General features: G+C 56.7%; 6 protein-coding genes across 6 annotated transcripts; 4 read left to right on the top strand and 2 right to left on the bottom strand.

Annotated features, from left to right (window-relative positions):
- Positions 1 to 4,976: 4,976 nt before the first annotated feature.
- On the top strand, positions 4,977 to 8,751 carry CGCS363_v006679 (uncharacterized protein; the record flags this gene model as incomplete). Its single annotated transcript, XM_036638528.1, has 2 exons — positions 4,977 to 6,422; positions 6,736 to 8,751. 2 exons carry the CDS (start codon positions 4,977 to 4,979, stop codon positions 8,749 to 8,751), a joined length of 3,462 nt encoding a protein of 1,153 aa, XP_036496387.1.
- Positions 8,752 to 9,740: 989 nt separating this feature from the next.
- On the top strand, positions 9,741 to 10,558 carry Trpt1 (tRNA 2'-phosphotransferase 1; the record flags this gene model as incomplete). Its single annotated transcript, XM_036638527.1, has 3 exons — positions 9,741 to 9,962; positions 10,026 to 10,469; positions 10,553 to 10,558. The coding sequence occupies 3 exons, from the start codon at positions 9,741 to 9,743 to the stop codon at positions 10,556 to 10,558; spliced, it is 672 nt and encodes a 223-aa protein (XP_036496388.1).
- A 356-nt stretch (positions 10,559 to 10,914) lies between these two features.
- CGCS363_v006677 (uncharacterized protein) lies at positions 10,915 to 12,085 on the bottom strand (the record flags this gene model as incomplete). Its single annotated transcript, XM_036638526.1, has 2 exons — positions 10,915 to 11,819; positions 11,872 to 12,085. 2 exons carry the CDS (start codon positions 12,083 to 12,085, stop codon positions 10,915 to 10,917), a joined length of 1,119 nt encoding a protein of 372 aa, XP_036496383.1.
- A 645-nt stretch (positions 12,086 to 12,730) lies between these two features.
- efg1 (rRNA-processing protein efg1) lies at positions 12,731 to 13,708 on the bottom strand (the record flags this gene model as incomplete). Its single annotated transcript, XM_036638525.1, has 2 exons — positions 12,731 to 13,296; positions 13,357 to 13,708. 2 exons carry the CDS (start codon positions 13,706 to 13,708, stop codon positions 12,731 to 12,733), a joined length of 918 nt encoding a protein of 305 aa, XP_036496384.1.
- A 541-nt stretch (positions 13,709 to 14,249) lies between these two features.
- Positions 14,250 to 17,592, top strand: SEA4 (SEH-associated protein 4; the record flags this gene model as incomplete). Its single annotated transcript, XM_036638524.1, has 5 exons — positions 14,250 to 14,829; positions 14,881 to 15,513; positions 15,560 to 16,129; positions 16,176 to 16,268; positions 16,319 to 17,592. The coding sequence occupies 5 exons, from the start codon at positions 14,250 to 14,252 to the stop codon at positions 17,590 to 17,592; spliced, it is 3,150 nt and encodes a 1,049-aa protein (XP_036496385.1).
- Positions 17,593 to 19,108: 1,516 nt separating this feature from the next.
- On the top strand, positions 19,109 to 20,788 carry TFC7 (Transcription factor tau 55 kDa subunit; the record flags this gene model as incomplete). Its single annotated transcript, XM_036638523.1, has 4 exons — positions 19,109 to 19,144; positions 19,559 to 20,234; positions 20,296 to 20,431; positions 20,641 to 20,788. 4 exons carry the CDS (start codon positions 19,109 to 19,111, stop codon positions 20,786 to 20,788), a joined length of 996 nt encoding a protein of 331 aa, XP_036496386.1.
- Between the last annotated feature and the right edge of the window lie 1,262 nt (positions 20,789 to 22,050).

Below are 22,050 nucleotides of genomic sequence, written 5' to 3'. Positions count from 1 at the left end.
TCCGAACCGTGCGACCAGTAAACGGCGATTCAGAATTGCGACCAAGTCAACCGAGACCCTGAGAATGTTTCGTTTCGACTGTCGATAGTTTGTGGACGTCAGCCAGAGAAAGGCTCTTTTCGGTACGCGGAAAAGACTGGCTTGACGTATATTGATAGCGATATAGATGGGGGCTCTGTTTCTCGGAAACGTTGCCGATGGACTCGATACCTTGTTTGGGCCATTGCGTGCTCATTGAAGTCCCGGTCTCCGACTGACCTGACAGCCGACCCAGATCGTTGCGACATGGCCCCAACAGCCCTTGACCATAATGTATCACAGGGCCAGCAAGTGTGGCTGAAGGAATGCCAAACAGGCAATCCAGTTGCTGACTGAGGATGAGCTGAGGCAGGTCAATCAGGATTCTAAGGCCGTGCGGTTGCAGGAGCCCCTGTTCAGATGAGGGAATTGGGATTGTGGTCAACCGGCCGACTCCACATCCCGTCTGTCGCGTACTTTCGTCAGAAGTTTGATATGCCCAGAGACCGAAGGAGCAGGCTGCGCTGAAAGACCAAAACCGTGTTCTTCCTGGAGCGATCCTCGGGAGCTACGGAAGATGAAATCATCCGTGCGCCATGTGTTTTGCCCGAGATGATGAAGTTGCACCATGAAGCATGAGAAAGGGGTAGAACACCATCTTGACTTGTTAGTGCGGAAAATAGCCCGAGCCATCGACACGATTGTTTTCGCGCCATCTGATCACTGTCGCAGATGTAGATCTCTGCGTGGAGACAGTGATTGCCTTTGTCTTGGAGACGACAGCAACAGAGACTCAAGCAATGAGTAGGGCGCACTCGGGACGTGTCAGGTCCCCGCGATCCCTGCCGGGGAAATCCTGCGGACTCGGGAGGAGGAACGCGCACAGAACGAAGGCTGGCTACGCTTGCCGCTGTCATCCCTGGCGCTATGAACTTGAGGAGCCATTCGATGCTGCTTGTTGGATAATGACTCTGGTGTCACCCACATAAGATAGCATCCAAAGGTAGAAGTATCTAGGTAAAGCAACGACACACTTCGGCCAAGTGTCGCACGAGCAAGAACTTGTGTTTGGTGTGGTTGGCTAACTAGTAACGTTGAGGTCGCAAGTTGCAGCACAGAGGGGATCTAGAACAGTTTTCTAGCGTTTCGCTCAACTTACTTTCGAGACTTGGAGATAGAGGCGTATTTGTTTGATGTTTCTGTGGGTGTCGTGGGTTTGCCGCTCGCGCCGTATCTGACCGGGGGATTTTGCGCCGTTGCCAGCGATGTCTTGCTGAACGATCCTAGTCTTTTGAGCCCCCAGTTTGAGGGCGATCGGCACAACTAGTGGCTCCATCCCATATTGAAAGCGAGGATATCGGCAGGGAAGCTGACAACGCTTCGATTTTCAGTTGAGGGAAACAACAACTGGAATGGCGTTCTGAGTGAAAGCGGCGTCGTGGATAACAGAGAGGTGGTTGTCTTAGCTGTCTTGCATGCTGGAAATCTAGAAATCTCACGATGACCTGCAGACCCCTTGCAAGTGCATTTATGGGGGGCTGCATTCCACAATGTCAGGCTGCACCATCCTGAGCAAGATGGTCCACTATCAACTTCAGGTTGCTGAAAGCTGCAGGATTGGGACTCGAGTCCCAGCACCGGCAAGGGTGGATTCTGAGGAGAAGAGCTCGAGCCTCGTCCCGTCATTCGTACAGCAGCCGGACGGTTTATTAGCTGGCACCGGGCTCACGCTGGACACGAGCAGTTTGGCAGGCAGCTGTCAGCCGATTGGTAGGCTGCTTACGGCCTGCCCCCACGACGTGAGCAAGCGCACCGACTCGACGGCGACGGCGTAAAGGGGAAGCGGGCTGCTATGTGGGAGACGAGAGGGACCCGTCCGTGGATGGAGCGATAATATCACATCTGAAGTCTCTGCGTGGATTTGAGGCCGGGGCGGATGCGAGTCGAGGTCGAGGATCGCCGCCGTATTGTACTGTTCCCAGCCCAGCCCCTATTTGTGCAAATTTGCGCCAATGGAAGCGGCAAAGCGTCTCGTCGACAAGGTCTGGACGACGTATGTGTGTGCCGTTGCTTTCTGCGTCTCGATGTAGTAGTCTTTGGCTGTTGACTTGTGAGTTGAAGTGAGTCGTCATGTTTGTGGTGTTCCTGCAAGAAGCCTCCCGCGGCAACGATGTTCCATGTTTGAGACAGGCACGCGTGCGAAGCCTGTGACCTCGTTGGTGTCCCCTAGGAGCTGGATCCGGGGCGAGACTAAGGCGACTAACGGCGGTGGTTTGGGCGAAGGCGGCGTTTGGCTCTGGACTTGTAGGCAAGGCCATCCCCTATTCCTGCTGGACCAACCAGCCTCCTCGAGTCGTCTAGCTGCAAATGGTTCGTAGGACCCCTGAAGGCGTATTGCCCGAGAGCCGTGCATCCCTGGCCTCGCAGCTCATTTGTCCAGATTAAGGTGCTGGACTTCCCTGCAGATTCCCCACCAAACCGCCTGGCCAGTGGCCTTTTTGCTTTCTGGACGGTGGAGACTCCGGTGCTGTATGGAGGAAGTAGACGAAGACGAAGCCCGACGCAAGCTTTCCTGCTACTGCTGCTAACTGCTGCAAGAGCTGACTGGATAGCTTCGGAGCGGCGCGATATCTGGCGGGAGCCAATGTTGTTGTTGTTGCTCATGAGAACAATCTCGATGGTGGCCTGAAGGATTTGGGTATCAGTGAGTGGTGGAAAGAGCCATCTGATATGGCTAGGAATGCGTAAAAGCAGAGAAGCGAGGTGGTCTTTGATAGGGCAGAGCGAAGGCGGTGTGCTGCTGGTAGGGAATACTGAGGTTGGGCCTCTGGGATCCGGGGCTCCAGTCAATGACGAGCGCTGTTCAAGATTGGATGTTTGCGGTCACGGTGGCAGGCGCGCCTACGGCCCGCAGCACCTACGCAGCAGGTATCCACGACGCATTTGTTGGCGTTCAACGGGTGGTCCGCTGTGGTTCGTTTGTGGGTGTCAATGATGCTCGGGCAGCTCTAGCTGGCTGGAAGGGTCTGGCTAGAGCCACTGCTGGACCACATGGGCGGCGGCGAGGAGCCAGGGCTTGACCAGGAAGCGGTGATGTGAATGTGAAATGTGAAATGTGCCGTGCGGCTTGCATGTACAGCAGCGATGCAGGAGAGGAGAAGAGGACTGGGATGGTGATGGTGTCCTTGCGGATACATGCACGCAGTGGAAGAGTCCTCGTGTGGAAGGTAGAAGCAGAGCCATGAAATACTTGAGATGAGGGGAGTGTCGTCAGACGATGGTGGTGATGGGAAGCATCCATCGGGTGTAAGTGGTGATGAGAAAGACATGTCTGGAAAAAGGGCTCAAGCTGCCCTACTTACTACCTAGTACCCAAGTAATAAGGCTTGTCATGACATGCGGGAGACATGGAAGCTCCAGCAGAGCTCCAGTATCCGGCAGCAACGAGAGAAAGAGCTCCGTTTCTTCCCAACAGGCAGGCATGGAAGGAAAGGCAATTGCGGTGGCCGACGAGTGCAAATCCTGACTGACTCCTGAGTCCTAAGGTCCCGAAGAAAGACCTGAGGACACACCACACACTCGCTCGCGAATCCCATCCTCCACCATCCATCGATGGATACTTTCGTCTTTTGCTTTTGCATTTACTTTTTAGCTCTGTCCCATCCTGCCCCTTCCCGTCCAGTGCCGTCTTGTCTTGCCCTAAGTCGACTGCGACTCTCTTTTCTTTAAGCTGGATCCGATCGACTGGTTGGACCAGACTTTACCTTTTGAGGCACTTCAGATCAGACACACACCTCACCCGACGAGGAAGTCTTCTGTTGCTCGCGCCCCCCTCGCTCTCTCCCGCATTTGTTGACGACACACTCCTTCTCATTTCTAATACTAATCAAACGCTCCCGCACGCTCTCTGCCTCTTCCATTTCCTCCCACTCTTTCTCCTCCTCCATTACTTCCATCTCTCTCTCTTGCATCCACCGTACACTTTACACCTAGAGCGCCGGCGTCCTCGTCCCCTCCTTGGAATTCTTCGATTCGACCTCCCACGACTTCTTATACGTCCGCATCCCGCCGACCTGCAGCCACGATTACTACCAAATACCTTGTGTCACTAATACCTAACACACACGCACACACCAACACCGCACTCTGCCGCACACACATACGCCTCACCCGAACATACAGGACGGCCAGCGAATCCCCTTCCTCGGACCAGACGAACGGTCACACACGCACATACAGACTTGCCGGCGACTCTCTTCATGGACAACCCAGACGGACGAACCGTGTCTCACACAATTGCTAATTCCTAATTCACGAAAGCATCGACTCAACACTCTCGGACTCTGCAGCACTCAGGAGAGAAAACGGGAGACCTGCAACAGGAAAGGATTCGAGCGAGACCGTTGCGAGATTCGGGAGACTCAGTTGTCTACTTTCCCTCGGAAACAAAAGAAACGATAGCCCGAATCATAAATCGACAGCACCTCATCCCAGGATTTAGAAAAAAAAAAAAAAGGCAACAACCCTGGCTGGAAAAATAATAACGATAACGGTGTTATCAGCGACGGGACGGAACAGGCGCAAACGCACGCACCACTCAGCGACCGTCGAGCCAGAAATTGACCTAGCTTTCGCCGGGTGGATTCCCGTCCACTTCTACAGGCCTCGACAGTAGGTGGTGAACTGGGGTTGGTCAGAGACAGACAGCGAAAAGGGTCACCCCTAGCACAGCACCCGGCAACCCAGCACCTTCCCTTGCAGGCTTGCAGAGAGAGAGAAGACCTTGCCAGCACACCCAGCAAAGCAAAGCACAGCACACAGCACAGCCAGCGCGCGCAAACCCGGGAAAAAAGAGACGACCAGGAAGGGAAAAAAAAAAAAAAAAAACACAAGCCCTGGTAAGACGCGCAGCAGCAGCACCCAGAAGCGAACGAAAGCGGACTCCCAGCGACGCGAACATGGCTACGGCTGGTTTCGAAGCTGCGGGCCAGGCCCCGACATTGAATCCCACATTGTCTTCTTCTGCTTCAGCATCCGCATGCGCGTCCGCGTCCGCGTCCCCTTCTTCCTCGCTGTCTTCGCAGAGCATTGTCTTCCATTCTCTTTCAGACACGACAAACTCCCCGGCCGAGTCGCCCAACCCCAACATCAACCTGCCCTACCACGCGCATCGCCAGAGCCACAATTCCTCCAAGCTGCCGGCCTTTCGATTCGCCGATTTCAAGAACCAATCCCCACGCCTGGTGCTCCCCTCACTACTGCAGCACATCCCGCCCTCGCCTGTGTCGCCTAAATCGGCTACCGACGAAAACCACTCCGCCACTGCCACGGTTACTGACACTGCTACCGTAACTGACATTGGCATCGGCCTCACTGCTGCCACTGCCATTGACACTGCCAGCGCCAACCCAACCACAACCGCAACCGCAACCGCGACCACCACCACAACAACCCCGACAACCGTAACAACAACGTCAGAGCAGCCACACCTCAACCACAACTCGCCCGACACCACCACCACCAGCCCTCGCCAAAACACCCGTCCGACCTCACTGCGACTCGTCCACGATCGCCGCCCTTCTTACCGCCAACTTTCACCTAGAATTTCGAGCCCCATCGACGAGTTGCCCGAACCGCCGCCAAAATTGAGTCCGCGACTGCGAGCATCAACATTTCAGACCGCCTCGCATTCCACTCCCGCATCCCCAGCCATCTCCCCTCGGCGCCCTGCATCGTTTCCCGACGGTCCCGTCATCATCCAGGCTTCAAACGTCGGCGTCGCAGAGTCAAAGACTTCTGGCCCTACTAGGTTGCACATCCGCAGGACGGTTACTTCTCGATCTCGCGAGTCAAATGTTATCGATACAGCGATATCGCCACTAGACACCCATCACCCGCATCCCTCCGACGCAAGCGACGAGGTGCTTTCTCCTGCCGACGGACAAACAAAAGACAGGTCCCACGGCCAGCGCGAATTGCTGCTCCCCAAAACATTGCAGCAAACGAGCCCGACAGATGAGCGACGCCAATCCGTAACGTCGCGACCGCCCGTCTCCTTCAAAGCCCCCTCCAACAGTACTTCCACCACTTCCGTTCGCGTCGCTCCCATCCGCTCCTTTCGATCATCAGGGTCTCGTCGGAGTCTGGGACTCGACAGCAGCACTTCCACCATGCGCTCCTTCGACTTTGGCGACGAATTCGCCGACTCGAACCAACGCGACCGAACTTTGCGCGCCCTCGAGGGCAGAATCGACGATGACTTCCGCAGAATGACACCACCGCACTCAGCTAGCCAGGCCGATGCCGACGACACGACCGGTGACGTCTTTATGAAAATCGCGAGACAGGAGCCAACACGTCGCGGCTCGGGTGATGTTGCGCCAGCCGAAGAGTCAAGTGCCATAGTAAGTTTTAGTCCTCTCCATGTCTGCGTTGTTGTTTCGGGATTCCCTTTAGCGCCAGTCGGACGCCCGTGCCCTCTGATGGACATGTCTGTTCGCCGTGTTATCAACCCGTCTCTCCATATTTTTGGTTGATCATCCCGCTCTTGCTACCTTTGCCCGCTTTGCCAAAGCCTACCCCATCTGAATCGCCTAGTCACCGTCGTTAGCGCGACTTCATTTCACTCAGGTTCCGGCGACGCTCGCCGTGGCGTTCTGCGTGCGAGCATAGAGTTTTACCATGGACAACCGTGACCTGACTGACAATGACAAACAGGCCCGTGTCACTAGGTTCTCCCATCGCCGGCCACTCTCGGCAGCCGTCCCATTGTCTTATCACCCAACCTCTCCGCCTCAAATCAGCCGTCGTCTCTCTGACCAGCAAGAGACATCAAAGAAGCGCGCACGACAGCAGTCAGAAGACGAGAGCGCCGCAGAACCCATGGCTCGCGCGCTGGCGTACCGCCCCGGATTGACTCGAGACCGTCCCTCATCAGTGCACCCGGCCGAGGACTTGGGTCGCTCCAAGACCTTCCACTCTGCCACGCGCTCAACCGTCTCCGCCGCCAACACACCTCGCTCATTCACCTTCCAGGGCGTGGACACACCGGAATCATCACCGTACTCGCCCTCACAATACGCGCGCAGGCGGCCTTCCTTGACCGACAGCAACGCAGGATATGCTGCTCGTAGCTCCGCATACAGGCAGTCCAACTTGTCCTTTGGCCAGGCACGCACGTACAACTCATCGCCATTAGTGCCGAAGATGGAGACACCGCGTACGGAAACCCACCAGCAAGAGGCCGCAAACGGAGTGGAGGGAACCGAGTCGACGGCGACCGCATCCACAACCGCACCTTCGACAGTATGGGATGAGCTGGACGACCTCAAGTCGAGAATTCACCGGTTGGAATTGACGGGCAAATTGCCCAAGACTTCAGGTGCCGCGATGTCGCGTGCTTCCGACGAGCGACCCCCCACCGCTACCAACACTACGATGTCCACGTCGCCCAAGCGAACGTCCGGCAGCAACCACCCCAAGTCGGACGCTATTAGCATTACATCATCGCAGCGCGAGGCTCACCAGCCGATTTTGCTCTCCGCTGTGAACAAGTCGAAGCCATTCCTCAGTGATGAGGTAGCGCGAGCGCTCGAAACGGCTGCCACTGAAGCACTGGCGCTCGCCAATATGATGGGTACGGCAGGCCAGCCTGGACCTATTTCCAGTGGAGCCAGCACGATCGGCGTGGGTACCAACTTGACGGATCGCCAACTGCGACGCAAGGCGGATAGTATCTGCCGGAGTTTGACGGAGCTCGTCCTGGCCTTGAGCGAGGAAAGCGCGCGTGAGAAGACCCTCCAACTGACGGTACCGACACCCAAGGAGACGACGACTCCTTCTACACCAACTATTGATAAATCGTTCACGGGGGGAACCGGATCTTCTGCGGCGTCAGGAGCGACTGCCCAACAACGTCCAACCGTACCAGAGCAGCAGACCTTGCCGAAACCCAGTGCGGTCATCACCAGTCCTAGGGCATTATCCAAGTACGAGGAAAGACGCAACACAATGCTCAACACCAGTGCTCTTCAGAGCCCAAGGTTTGCCCTGCCGCCTGGCACTATTCCCTCCACGCCGGGAGAGAAGACCGCGCACCGCAAATCGTCCTTATTCATTGGCCGAGCTCGTCGGGGCGCGTCAGAGGAACCCGAAGATGGACGACGGTCTTCGCTGCTGCTGAGGACGAGACGCGCCGGCACCGAAGAGCCCGAGGACTCGCGTGCGCTTGTCCGCCAAGAACCTCGCCAGGAAAGCGGCCGCCAGACGTCGCTTCTCCGTACACGTCGAGGGACGATTGGCGAGAACCATGATGACGATGAATCGCCACGCTTCCGCGCCCCGTCACGGGCAAACACCGAACTCCAAACACCCGGCCGATCCGTATCCCACACCTACCACCCCAACACGGCAGCAAACGAAGTGTCGTCGCCTGCCTCCTCCGCTCTCCCCCGCCGGCGTTTCGGCGCATCCGCCATCACCTCCCGCCTGGTCGCACCCTCTACGCCATCTCTCGCCACACGTCGCTATCTGGAGAGAACTCCAGAACGGGAAGTCCCTAGCTCAGCTGAGAAGCCTGAAGAGCGCGCACAGCCGACTATCCCGCAACCGCGTCATTTTTCACTCAGCCACACGTCCTTGTTGAACAGGGCAAGCAGCATCAACCGCAGAACCAACCGCGACAGCACGATTACGAATACATCGACTGCTGCTCAGGCGGGCAGCTATCGATAACGCTTGACGAATGACACCCACATGGATGGATGAATGTACCATTAGATCTTTTTGTTTTAAGCTGGCGTCAGTCTTGTTTGGCATAGGTTATACCGCATGGGCTCGGCAATCGTCACTTTGTACTTGTATGACAACCACGACAGACGGCCGGTTGATTGTTGTTGGACTTGCCGACTTCTTGGGAAGGTCGGAGCATTTGTATATCGAGCAACCCATACGGGAAACAAAACGTTATGGATGGGAGCCTCAAGGCTCCAGCATTGGTCAAAAACAGTCTCTTGATTTGTGACTCTGGCTGGCGTTTTGACCTAGGCAGACGTTGATCTCATTCTGAGTCAGGTGTTTTGGGAAGGGGTAGAGCAGCTAAAAGTTAATGTATGTCTTGTTATTCTTCCAGCAATGTTGAGTCGTGAGGCTCGGATATGCTTGTCAATTGAGTTCTGTTAACCGCGACGAGCCGCTGTCAGTTGCATTGTGAGGTACATGTCAGATGCGCTTTGTCTCCAGATTTCAAGATCTCAACTTGGATCCGTGCGACGAAGGGAAACGAATAATTAGTCTTTTTATTCTCCGAACTCGCGTTGGTTGGTTGTCGTTTGATAGGTTTGAGTCACGGGCGACGGGTGAGGCTTGAAGTGAGCCAGGCAGGAGGGTTGAGCCAGTCAGTGTCAGTCACTGCCCGATGAGTTTTTTCAGCGGGCCTCTGAACCGCACCCCTCCTCTTCCGACTTCATCTCAACCTCACACCCCGGACTTGCATTATATCTGCGTAAATCTCCATGAAAAGTCTGGTCTCGAATTTTCTCAAGAAGACCAATCCGTTGTCATTGAGACGTACCACAGCAGCGCCCCGAGTTTTCTTTTCTGAGCATTTCGCCACCAAAACAAGGCGGCGGCGGGAGACTACAAGGACGTTTGTGCCTGCTCACACTCACCAACGAATTACACCCAAACCAACAACCGCTTCACCAAGGCAAGGGCTTGGAAACATGGCTGACGGATTCGACGAGACGGCCGCGGCCGCGGTTGAAGACAAGGCACAGCAGGGCCGTAGGGGAGGACGTAAGGGCGGCCGTGGAGGAGGAGGCGGCGGCGGCGGACAGAACAGAGAGGTCCTCGTGTCCAAGGCTCTTTCGAAGCTCCTGCGGCACCAGGCGGAGAACGCGGGTATCAAGCTCGAGGAGGGCGGCTGGGCTCCCTTGGACAAGGTGGTGAGTGCATTTTGACGGAGGCAGGTGAAAATTCAGGGAGACGCTGACGCAGGGTGCATGAAGCTTGCCTACGGCCCCGTCAAGTCTTTAAAGGTCACGTTCGAGGACATCAAGGCGGCGGTCTCGACGTCGGACAAGCAGCGTTTCGCGCTCAAGCCGAACGAGGCGACGAACCCCGCGCTGGACGAGGGCTCGACGGACCCGGCGCACTGGCTCATCCGCGCGAACCAGGGGCACAGCATCAAGCTCGACTCGGCGGCGCTGCTGACGCCTATCACGGCGGAGAGCGGCAACGTGCCTGAGGTGGTTGTGCACGGGACGTACTTTGCGTTCTGGCGGCAGATTGAGGAGTCGGGCGGGCTGCGGCGGATGGGGCGGAACCACGTGCACTTCGCGACGGGCCTGCCGACGGACGAGAAGGGGGTGGTGTCCGGGATGAGGCGGGACGCGGAGGTGCTTGTGTATGTGGATGTGGAGGCGGCGCTGGCGGAGGGGATGAAGTGGTGGGTGAGCGAGAACGGGGTCGTGTTGACGGAGGGGGACGAGGAGGGGTTTGTGCCGTGCAGGTTGTTCAAGGAGGTTAGGGGAAGGGATGAGGCGGTTGTTGGGACGTTGTGGAGGGATGGGGAGAGGGTTGCGGGGTTGCCTGAAGGGTTGAAGATGAGGGCGCCGCCGGGGAAGGGGGGTAGGGGCGGACGGGGAGGGAGGGGACGGGGAGGGAGGTCGTGATGCGGTTGATGATGAATGGGTTATGAGAAGATGAAAGATGTGCTAGACTGCGAGGGCTCACTCTGCGAGAACAAAACGTTGACAGCAGGCATATCAATGATGGCATTTCATCGTTGCGTTTGAGGCATGTTGCTCCTTGATTGGTGATTCAACTCGTTGTGATATCCTGATAAACTCCTAGAGTATATAATAACTTCTCCTCCCTCAGTGTGAGCTCCTCCACCTACTCCCCGAGCATAGTCTTCCTCTTACGCTCCCTCTGGTCTTGCTTGGCCAACATCCACTCCAGAATCCCCTGCGCCATCTTCTCCCTCGCGGCTCTCTTGGTGTAGATCTTGCTCACGGAGCCCAGGTCTTCGGGGATGAGCGGGTTGTTGTCAAACTCGGCCCTGCCGTTCCAGAAATCGCTCAGCTCGGGGTCTTCCGTCAGAATGTAGCGGGGGACCGGCAGGTTGAGACGCGAGGCGAGCTTCTCTACCTGCTTCGTCAGTGGGAGCTCAGAGATGGGCGCGCCGGCGGGCGTGCCGGGCGCAGAGGACGAAGCGGAGCTCGGGTTGGATTTCACAGCGGCGGCGGTTGTGGGGGAGGACGGCTTGGGAGGGGATGTGGTACGGGGCGCTTTTTGTTTTGGAGCCGGCGACTTGTTTGGTTTGGGTGATGGGGAGGATCGCGACGGGAGAGGTTCCTGCTTCACGCGCGGGATGTCCGTGATGGAAATCGGGGGTGAGCTCGACGGGGCCCTCTTTGCCGGGACGGACGCGGTGGCCGGCGCGGGGACGTGAAGGACGGCGGGAGCTGGCGGGAGAGACGTCCGAGGGGCGGCGGCGGGTCCGAACGGTGCAGGAAACTTGGGCAGCTCGCCGCTGGGGAGCATCTGGCCGTTACTGATGAGCCATTCGCAGGCGCACTTTGCCGCGAACTGTTTCGCGTCCTGCTTGCGCGTGAAGTCTGGGCTCTTGGCGTTGGGCGTGGTCGGGTCTATGCCGTGGCCTGGACGGGGGAACTTGTCGTTCGTGGCGTCGAAGGAGACGAAGCAGGCCCAGCGGAGCTCGGGGGCCTTGCCGAGACGAGGGTCCTGGCGGGCTTCGTCTGAGAATGTTGCCTTTTGGGAGCGGCATTGAAGCCAGTCTGCGTTGCTTGGTGAGTTGAAGGGAGATGTTTGTGAGGAGGGAGGACATACGGTTGAGCGCGCCGATCCAGTTCTGGCCGCCGAGGGTTGGCTCCGCGCGCGGCGGGGGCCGGAGGATGACTGCTATGGCGTTGGCTTCTTCGTCTGAGATGGGAGCCGGCTGGCCGTGTTGCGACTCGAAGGCCTCCTTTTGGGCGATCCAGGATTTGAGGGCTGCCCAGTCCACGCGCGGCACCGGCGCCGTGGTTGGTGTTGAGTTTGACATTGTGGGATGTTGATGAGTGAGGGGCAGATTGGTGGCCAGGGAGGGGTTGGTGCTATGCCGACGGCATGGACGCTGGGCCTGTATTGTCGCTGAGAATGGTGTACCGGAGGCTGCGCGTAAATGAACGGGAGGTGCGCCGCGTCTTTATGTTTTGTTTGCCAGGAGAGGTGAGAGATTTGATGTGGTGGAAATGAGATGTGAATCGGGTGGGGGGCGGCACCGTGAGGTGTGTATGTGCTCTTGCTGTGTGGCAGAGGTTCGGGGATTCCTGTTGGAGGCCGGCAGGACCACATACACCTTGCGACTGCTTATTGCATCCGCCTGCGGTCGCTGGATATCTAAAAGACAAGAGTAATCATTGCAAAGTCATTCGTCGTTACGGGAGAAGGTTTCGCGTTGTTCACGTCTACTCGTGTTATTTAGAGTTCATTGAAGTTGGGATGAAAGAGGATCGGCAATAGGTTGATGTTGGACGATTCTCAGCCGATTGGCTGCGTCTGTAGCGGGCAAGCATGGCCCTGCGACGAACAGATGCTGCAGATGATATATGCACTTCTTTGGCTGTATTTACCGCTATCCCGTACACTTTTAGGGGGTATACAAATTACGACCGTAAACGCTCAACACCATGACCATTTCCCTATTTTACTCGAAGAAGCCCGTGCCGTCATCTTCCTCCTCTTCTTGCTGCACAGGAGCCTGCCACTTCCTCGCCTTGCCGCCGTCCTTCCAGTTTACTGCGCGATCCTTGTGGTGGTGGTGATGGTTCTCTGCAGGGAAACTGGGCTTCGTCTTGTTGGCCGCCGAGAAGTTCTTCTTCGCAGGCTTCTTTGGCGCAGCTCCAGTATCTGTTGGCGACTTGCGGTCGCGTAATCTGTACAGCGCTGCCTCACCCTCAGGGAGCACCTTTTCGATTGTCGCCCACATCTTGGGGCGCTCGGCGTGCAGGGCGCGGAGGGCCTTGGGCTGCTTGAAGGACTTGTCGTCCGTTTTCTCTTCCTTCGCCTCGTCCTCTTTGGGGGCATCTTGATCCTTGTCCTTGTTCGGGTATAAACTCTCGTACCGCTCCATCAGGGGGAAGAATCGAGCGTATGCGACATCTACTTCGGCCACGTGGGCTTCGGCCTCGAGGCGCTTCTTCTCGTCTGCGTCGGTCGACTGGGTGATTTTCTTGCGGAGTTGCTTGAGGAGCCGTTCTGCCTTTTTCCGCTCTGATCACAACACGAGTCAAAACTTTGCCCAACAAACAGATGCGGAAAAGAGGCACCTACCGAAGAACCTGACCATGTGGTACTTTTGAATCATGTTGCTCCTCTTCTTCTTGAAGTCGCGCTCATCCACCTTCTCGGACAGCGCCTCCAGCTCCTGCTCCAGGTCATTCCGCACCGTGGCGGGCAGCTCCTTGCCGCTTTGCAGCAGTCTCCTAATAGTGCGTGCGCGCGTTCTGTTCCATGCCGGCGTGCCCTCCTTGGCCTTGTGCTTCTTCCTGGTGGCGCCGGGACCGGTTCTGGAGCGTTTCGAGTCGTGCTCTCCGTCGTTGTGGTCTGAGACTGGGGAACCGTCGCGAGGAGCGTCGTGCATTGCGACATCCGAGACTTCGGAGTGTGAGCGTTTCGTGCCCATGGTTGTTGTTGCGATAGGGTGGGTAGGCTGTTGCGTGACTTGGGCTGGGAAGGAAGAATGCGTCGTGATGGCTTCGGGGCATGTCTCTTTGGTTCAAAAATTTGGATCGTTATCGAGGACTGGACGTTGCCGACCCCACCCGGCGCTTCTTATCAGCACCGTTTGAGACTAGCGTGCCATTTGAGCCGCTCGGACCAATGACAGGTCCCAATCACAACTGCTCAATGAAGCTGTAGCCCAAGCTCAGTGAGTTCAGATATACACACTCACAGCGGCTTCAACTTTGCGACAGAGGGAATTGAACATCGTATCTTCGACCATATAGCTTGCAGCGTTTACAAAATTTCTCCACGATCATAAGAACTCGTCAGCGACGACACTCATCGGTATCTCTCACGACATCTCATCCCACCCCATTAGCCTGCCAACTGCCTTGTGGGTCGTGGGAATACGCAGTACACATCGGTGGCTGGATCGGGGCGAAGACAGACGCAAAACACCGTGACAGGCGCGCCGTGAGGTTCAGGCTCGCGTGGTCGCCATGGACCGCCCGGAGCCTGGGCTCATCAAATGGTCGCAAATCCCCGGCTACGACAGCTTCATCCACATCAATCTACAGCACCGCGTCGTCCAGCTGTACGAACCCAACGGCCTTGCACAGCGGAGCAAGTTCGACTATGAACGGCTATCAAAGCACGATGACTTCCCAACGTTAACCACATATGACTGGTCTCCCACGGTTCCGGGCCTGCTGGCCGTGGGAACTCAGACGGGTGTCGTCAACCTGCTGAGGATGGACGATAACTCCAACGCCTACATCGAGCTGGGCCTTAAGATGACAAGAACATGCCAGGCGGTTGCGTTTAATACCGAGGGTCTGCTTGCGGTCGGTTTGGATCGTGTGCGTATGGATCAGTGCCTGCACATATGGGACGTCAACCGCCTGTCGTCGATGGACAAGTCTGCCAAGGGATTCTCCAAGGATATGCACTCTTTTACGGATCCTGCGTACAGGTTGGAGCCTAGTGTCTCTGTGTCAAGTGTCAAGTTCTTTGAGGACAACCCAAAGACGTTGGTTGTTGGTATAAAGGCTCAAGGACTGCGTATCCACGATCTGCGAGGTGAGTTATTGGATCTCATTTGCCATAGGTCATTGCTAACATCGTCCATAGAACCGAACATTGGTGTCGTCACGTTTCAGACTAAATGCAACAACAATTTGGCGATCGACTATGCTGATCAAAACTATTTTGCTTCATCAGCGCTGGATCAGCCGGGCATCATGATCTGGGACCGTCGGGCAACATCCCGCCCGGTTGCTTCTCACTCGTATCTTGGCGCAGTGGATGAGGACGAGCTTCCATGGGGTGGTGCACTCAGGCTTGACAGGGTCGTCGACTCTGACGATGACCCGTCACTGAGCGAAAGCAAGCACTCGATCGTCCGCTCTTTGCGCTACTGTAGAGACCACCGCGGTCTTTTGGCTGTATTGTCGCGCACTGGGCAGTTGAAGGTCTTGAAGACAAACAAGGAGCTAACACCTCCCGATATGTCTCTCGAGGGAAGCCCGGAGCTTTTGGAGGTTTACAAGTCTTACGACATGGATGTCCAGTATGGTGATAGCGGGAAGAAGAACGACCGGATCGTCTCGTTCGATTGGGTCACTTTGGACTCAGCTGTACTACAACCTCGATTGGTTGTCTTGCGCGCTAACGGAACGTTTGAGATTCTTGAGCAACCATCATATACGTCCGACTACTTGTATAAGCTAACGCCATGGCAGCCGCCTCATCGCGGCCTTGAAGGTACGTTCCCTAATCACACGGAAAACATCTTGCTGATGTGGTACAGAGAGCGGCCCGTATCATAACATCATGGAGTTTGAGCCATCACAATCCTCCGACATGCTAGGTCCGTTATTCGTCGAAGAGGCCCTCTCAGATATAGCTATTTTTGGACCAGACAAAGTCGATGTCCAGACTATTGTCGACAAGACGCTACAGGCCAGATTTTCTGCGGCAGACCTCAACAGTAGATTGATAGGAAACAACGAACGGTCTCCGTCTGCTCTTGACAAGTCCAGGACTGTGGCGGAAAGGATGCGCGCGCTGCGCTCTGATTTGAAAGAGAGGGCAAAAGAGTTGGAAACGAACGGTGCGGAGTGCTCGAATCTGGAAGAGTCGATAAGCTCCCTGGCTCAGCTGTCTCTCCATTACGACGGGCCTGTGTCTTGCCGCCACATGCATGAGTCGCTACTTTCTCTGACCCTCAAAGCCCAAAACCTATCTACCGAGTCGCAGTGTCTCCTAGACCATGTCATGCTTTTACGCGCAAAGGAGAAGTACTTATTTGACTGCAATGTCAACCGGGCAGTGGTTGCCGATGATCCCTGGCTGCGATACATGTGGGATTGGATTGCAGGTAGGTTGTTGCGTCCCCCTGATGCTTCAAAGCTAACGATGACCAGACGCGGAGGACGCTGCCCAGGACGGGGGCATGAAGCTATCACCTTTGGACTTGAGTTACATGGGTGTCTGTACAATTTGGTGTAATGATCTAGGTGGGTTATCTACAGTCGTGGGTGAAGACGCTGTCACTGACGACGAGCAGGCCAGAAGCCATCATCGAGATTACCTGAGGCATCGCCGATGCCCGAGACAACGCTTTGGGAGAAGACAATTGGAAGCATCTGCAAGAGACGTAAACTGCCAAAATACGAGGGTACTCAGACCAAGAAGCCATTTCACAGGCAGTTGTGCTTGGATATTTGCGGATGGGGAGACAATGCAGCACACGAGGCGAGGGGGGCTACACACGACCCCGGCGAGGACTATCCAACAACGGCTCACACCATGGCGGCGGCTCGAGCTCTCTTCAAAGGGGAGACCCAGGAGGCGATTCGAATATTGAAGACGGCGAGCGTGACGCACCCAGAGCTTCTCTTCGTGTCGCTCGCGCTGCAGCTCATCGGCAGGAGTAACAACAAGCTCAGCAAGGAACAGCTGGACTTTGACGAAGCCGTTGCGTCAAAGACGGATCCGTACCTTAGGGCAATCTCGTCGCTGATTGCTACAGGGGACTGGTTTGCCATTGCGAATCAGAAGTCGCTGCCTCTGTCGGACCGCGCATACGTGGCCGTCAGGAACTTTGACGACGAACAACTCACCAAATGGCTGCATGAACAAGTTTCGATGGCAGTGGATACCGGAGACGTCGAAGGGATCGTCCTCACGGGTATCACGGACAGGCTTGTGGATATCTTCGCCAAGTACGTCCAGAAGTTCAACGACTTCCAGACGGCCACGCTGGTCATGTCAATATGCGCGCCGCGATACATTGACGACTACCGGTGCCTGGCGTGGCGCAATGCATACAGAGCATATCTCCAGCGTCACAAGGCATTCCTGCAACGAACCAAATTCGAGGTTGAAAGCACAAAGAAGAGCAAACGTGGGGGACGTCCGACCATCAAGCCGCCGTCACGGCAGATTGCGCTTCGGTGCGTCTACTGTGACGCGGAGACGACTCTCGCAGGGCAAGGGGGGCCTGGCGCGGGACCACCTCCCGGAGCACCCGACTCGCGGAACCCGCTCATGGCGACGAGCATCAATGCGGGAATCAGCTGTCCCAACTGCGGGCGTCACCTCCCGCGATGCGTCGTGTGCCTGGAGGTGGTTGGCGTTCCGAGATCTGACCGGCCGGAGCTCAACGGCGAGCCGGAGAGTTGGATGGCGGCCAACTTCCCGACGTTCTGCCTCAAGTGCGAGCATGTGCTTCACCTGGACCACGCCAGACAGTGGTTCACGAGACACGTCGAGTGCCCTGTGCCCGAGTGTCGCTGCCGATGCAACTTTCGAGCCAACCCGGAGCTTTCGTATCATTAATGACGGCGGGAGGAGGAGTCCAGAACGAGGCACGTTTGCGTGGGGAAGGCTGGAGACGCGCATGAGCAAGCTGCGTCGAATGATGACGGAAGTGAGGGGCTCGTCGGGTTCGGTTCGTGTTTGGCAGCTGTTTGACGTGGACCACCGTTGAAGGCGAGGCGACGGTGGGCGGTTGGGCTTATCTGCCCATGTTCTGGCCAATGTTCTGGATGAGCCCGTCTTGATTTTACCGTGTTATGATGGAAATACTTATGACATGATTATGTATATGCTGCTGCAGAGTCACAGTTCCCCGGCGCGGAGAGGGTGTCGCGGAGATTTGCAACCCCTGTTCTTGGGTGTGCTTCACACGTTTGTACCTGCCAAGTACCTTTTTCTTCTTTATTTATACTCATGTGCAGAGGCTAGAAGCCTGAAGCCTGAAGGTGGCCGTCAAGCAGGAGCAAGCAAGCAAGCAAGCCCAAACATCGGGAAGCAAGCAGGGCAGGCTGAAGAGTGATGTGACAGGCGACAGACAACCTAAGGTACCCGACCTAGGTAGGCAAGGTACCTAGGCAAGGCAAGGCGAGGCGTAGGTCAGGGACGGAGTGGGAGGCAGGTTGGCAGGTAAGGTACGGAAGGGTGGGCTATCACATTCTGGTGATCGGTCACTCGCACTAGGGATGTATTCCAGGTTGCGGGGATCTTGACCGGTGGTGCAATGGGACGCTGGGCCATCCGTTTAGAGGTTTCCGGTGAATGCGCTGGTTGCCAGCTTGCCAACCCGAGATGCGGCTTGCATGTTGACTGTGGCCAGTCCGGTTGGGTTTCGGGCAGTCATGTGTATGACAGGCGGCCCTCCCACGAGGCGCTGAAGGAAGGGGACCCACTTGGCGCAACTCGGTGCGCAGGGTGGTTCTTCCCCGGGGGAGCGATGGGCACCAGGGCAGGTATCGGCCTTGTCACTCACTGTGCTGAGGGTGCCCTGTGCCCTGTCTCCTGTGCAGACTGAGATGGACGGTGCAGAACGTCAACGGCATGGAGCGCGGGCTGCTGTCAGCCGAGGTTGTTGGCGACTATTCGTCGTGCAACGGCCTACCTAGGCAAAAGCCCAGTGGCTTCCCTTCCCTTCCCGGTCCAGTCCCGGCCATCTTCATTCGGGGAACTGGTCCGGGCTCCTCCCACCTTCTTCTGACTTCAATTCTTCAAGCAGCCGTCACAGGGATCCTTCCCGCAAATTTACCTGCGGTGATTCACGTCTCTTCACGCCTGCCTGCCTTGCCTTGCCTCGTCTACCGTTGGACGGGCACCTACGGATACCCAGTCATCCAGTCCAGTCACCTCGATACCCTGCGCTTTCCAGTTTCATCTGGCAACCAACACCGCACACGCGCACGACAATCACGAGAAAAGGGACCCCATTCCTACCTTACCCTTCGATTTACCTTACTGCATCCGTCCTGCCTGCCGGAATTAACACACCTCATCTTACCTCACCTCACCTCGCTCAGTGCAGTCTGCGACGCGGCCGCCCATCATGTCACTCGAGGTAATTTACATCACTCGCCATGGAGTAAGTCTCGCTTCCCTTTTCCAGCCAGCCTGCTACCTACCTATCATCTCTTTTCTGTCGTATCCGGTTCGATTTCCGTCTCCGGTCCCGTCCCTGTCCCCATCCCCTCTTCATTCACCTGCGACTCCGCCCTGGCCCTCACAAGTCCCAATGAGGGACGAGAATGCCAATGTGGTTGCGGATGTTGTGCAAGGTCAAGTTCCCTCCTTGGGGACAACAGATTCTTCAGCCCCCCCTCGCTAGGAGCTTTGAACCCACGACGCCCGAAGCCCCCTAGCCCCATCCGGTTCTCGAACTCGACGATCTTGTCCCGAGGTGGTGCGGGTGTGCGTGTGTGCGTGTGCAGACGTTGGAAGTTGGCCTTGTTGGTTTTGACCGGAATCATCTCTGACAATAAGCCTTGGCCTTCATCAGTTCCGATCCAATTGGCTCGTCGACCCTTCAACGGGCAATTACACGGCCTCCATCCCATCGCCCACAGGAATCCCCTCGGATCCGGCCCTGACGGCACACGGCGTCGACCAGGCCAAGGAACTCGGCGCCCACCTCCTGACCGTCGAGCCTCCAATCGATGCCGTCTACTCAAGCCCCTACTACCGCTGTCTGCAGACCATCACGCCCTTTGTCTCCCTCAAGGAGGACGAAATCAACCAAGGCGCCCAAAAAGACGTTGGCGCTAAGAGCGATACCACCGTTATTCGCCCCGAGCATGGTCTCTGCGAATGGTATGGAGCCGCCCCGTTTGACCACCCAACGCCGGCCTCGCCGGATGTGTTGAAGCCCAGGTTCCGTCACCTCGATGCAGCGTATCAGAGCCGCGTGTTTCCCGCCCGCAAAGGCGAGACCATCGCTGAATTGCACGACCGCGTCGCCGCCGCCGTTCAAGCCATCATTGAGCAGTGCGATGCCGAGGGCAAGCGCGCCGTCGTCCTGTGTTCACACGCAGCCTCAATCATTGCGCTTGGTCGGGTGCTTACCGGAAATATGCCCGAGAACATTGATGCGGAAGACTTCCGAGCCTTCACCTGTGGGTTGAGCATGTACCGGAGAAAATCACCGTCTTCTTCGGAACGAGCGTCAGAAACCGATGGTAGGATTCGAATCCCTACGTCATCATCAGGCAATGGGTCTTTTCAACTGACAACCAACAGGTCCTGGTCCTGGTTCTGATGCTGGTGCCCCAGGAGAAACCACTTCTTGGAAAAATGGTCGGGGAGTTGGAGGAGGGTGGGTATGCGAACTCAACAGCGATTGCAGCTTCTTGAGCGGAGGCGAAGAGAGGGGATGGTAAGATGGATTTTCCCGCCTCCTGTCGTGTTTCTGCCAATGAGGGACCTTGGGCTCATCCTAACCCATGTTGCCGTCCAGTGCCCACCGCTGACTGGGTCCTTCGGAGTCAGAAGGCCCATCCCTTTCTTTTTGGCCCCGGGCCCCTCGCCTAGGGGACTATGCTAAGTCTGTGCTCTGTCAAACGCTGACGACTTGTCGATCTACAGGAGATTCTCGGGCGACGAGTCCTTTTCCGCGGCCGAGAAGTCATCGGAGGTGGACGCTGGCGTCGCGCTCGGCGTGGTGGTGGAAGGAAAAGTGAGACCCGACAAGGCCTCTCCCCACAGAGGAGCTGCAGGTCATCATCGCCTCTAGGAACAGGTTTATTGACGGTGCGCTTCGTCATTTGCATTTTCTTTTTCCAGAGGCGAGGAATTGGTCTCCTCACGGGTCGCAAAAAGGGTCGAGGCTGCGACAGGTCCTGGTTTCTGCGACCTGACCAGAGACCGATCCGCACCACCCGCCTTGCGGCCGATACACGATGGCAGCTAATGCCGGATAGACTTGCCTAGCTGCTGCGGGATGCATCATCTGCATGTCTTTGGCACGGACTGGGTAGCATCAAATCTGCGAGCCAGTCAGCGCAGCGGCTAGCCCCGAATCCATGACAAAATGACCCCTGTCACTTTCATCTCACAGCTGCCACACCATTTCAACGCTCCCAAAGTCCAACTTCAACGCTCTTTTGCCGCTTCGCCTTTGAATGCTGCCTATCGTACGAACTGCTCGCGAAAACCCTCGCTTCACGGCGAGCCTTTACTGACCATCATGCTCGGCCAAGATTGGCGGCTTCAGCTGAAGAAAACTTCTCGTATCAGAAAACAGCCATTGGCGCCCAATGTCTATCCTGTGTCATGAGCACATGCAAGCCGACTGACGTGCTTGTACCCGGCGTCTCGCCGCTCCCACTGACTGCGTTGTCTGCCTAGGTGGCTCGATCCCTTGATACCTTGGGCCACTGAGAAGGTCTTCGCGGTGCTCACTGGCGAATCCTCGATCGGCTGATTCCTTATCATCACGCAGCTCAACAGCAGACATCCGCTCTTACCCGCCTGTTCTCAGCCTCGCGATTTCCTGGGCCCCTCCTGGAGCCCCAGGGGATCCGCACACAGGATAGAGCCCGCAACAGCAGAATGAGAGGCAGATCTGGTGTGACGCTGCGCTGAAGAAGGCCCGCTTGGCACGACCGTGCCGCCGTCATACGTCTCCACCCAACAAATCCCGTCCACTGTGGCACGACCAGTTGAAAATGCCCTCATCAGGGGCCGGCACAACGACATCGACTAACAAGATTATTGTACCTGGCTCAGATTCAACTACAGCTCGATATGTGATATTCCGTCCGCTTGGAAGCTTGAGCGGCGGCAGCATGGGGTCCGATCGCTCCCGGATGCGTCTTCCGACTAGCCTGCTAGGTGTCTTTGCCGAGACCCCAGGCATCATCCTCGGGTGTGTCTCGTCTATCTCTCCCTAGCGGTGAAGGTTGACACTATTTGACTCAGCTGCTCAACGACGAGCGTTCCTGTTGAGATGGCGAGTACACGGGGCGTGTCGCCAGTGGCCACTTCAGCTTCATA

Source organism: Colletotrichum siamense (genome assembly GCF_013390195.1).
Source record: "Colletotrichum siamense strain Cg363 chromosome Unknown KSG_Cg363_contig04, whole genome shotgun sequence".
Lineage (NCBI taxonomy): Eukaryota > Fungi > Ascomycota > Sordariomycetes > Glomerellales > Glomerellaceae > Colletotrichum > Colletotrichum siamense.
Note: the sequence above shows the minus strand (reverse complement) of the source record. Positions and strands in the feature narration are given on the sequence as shown.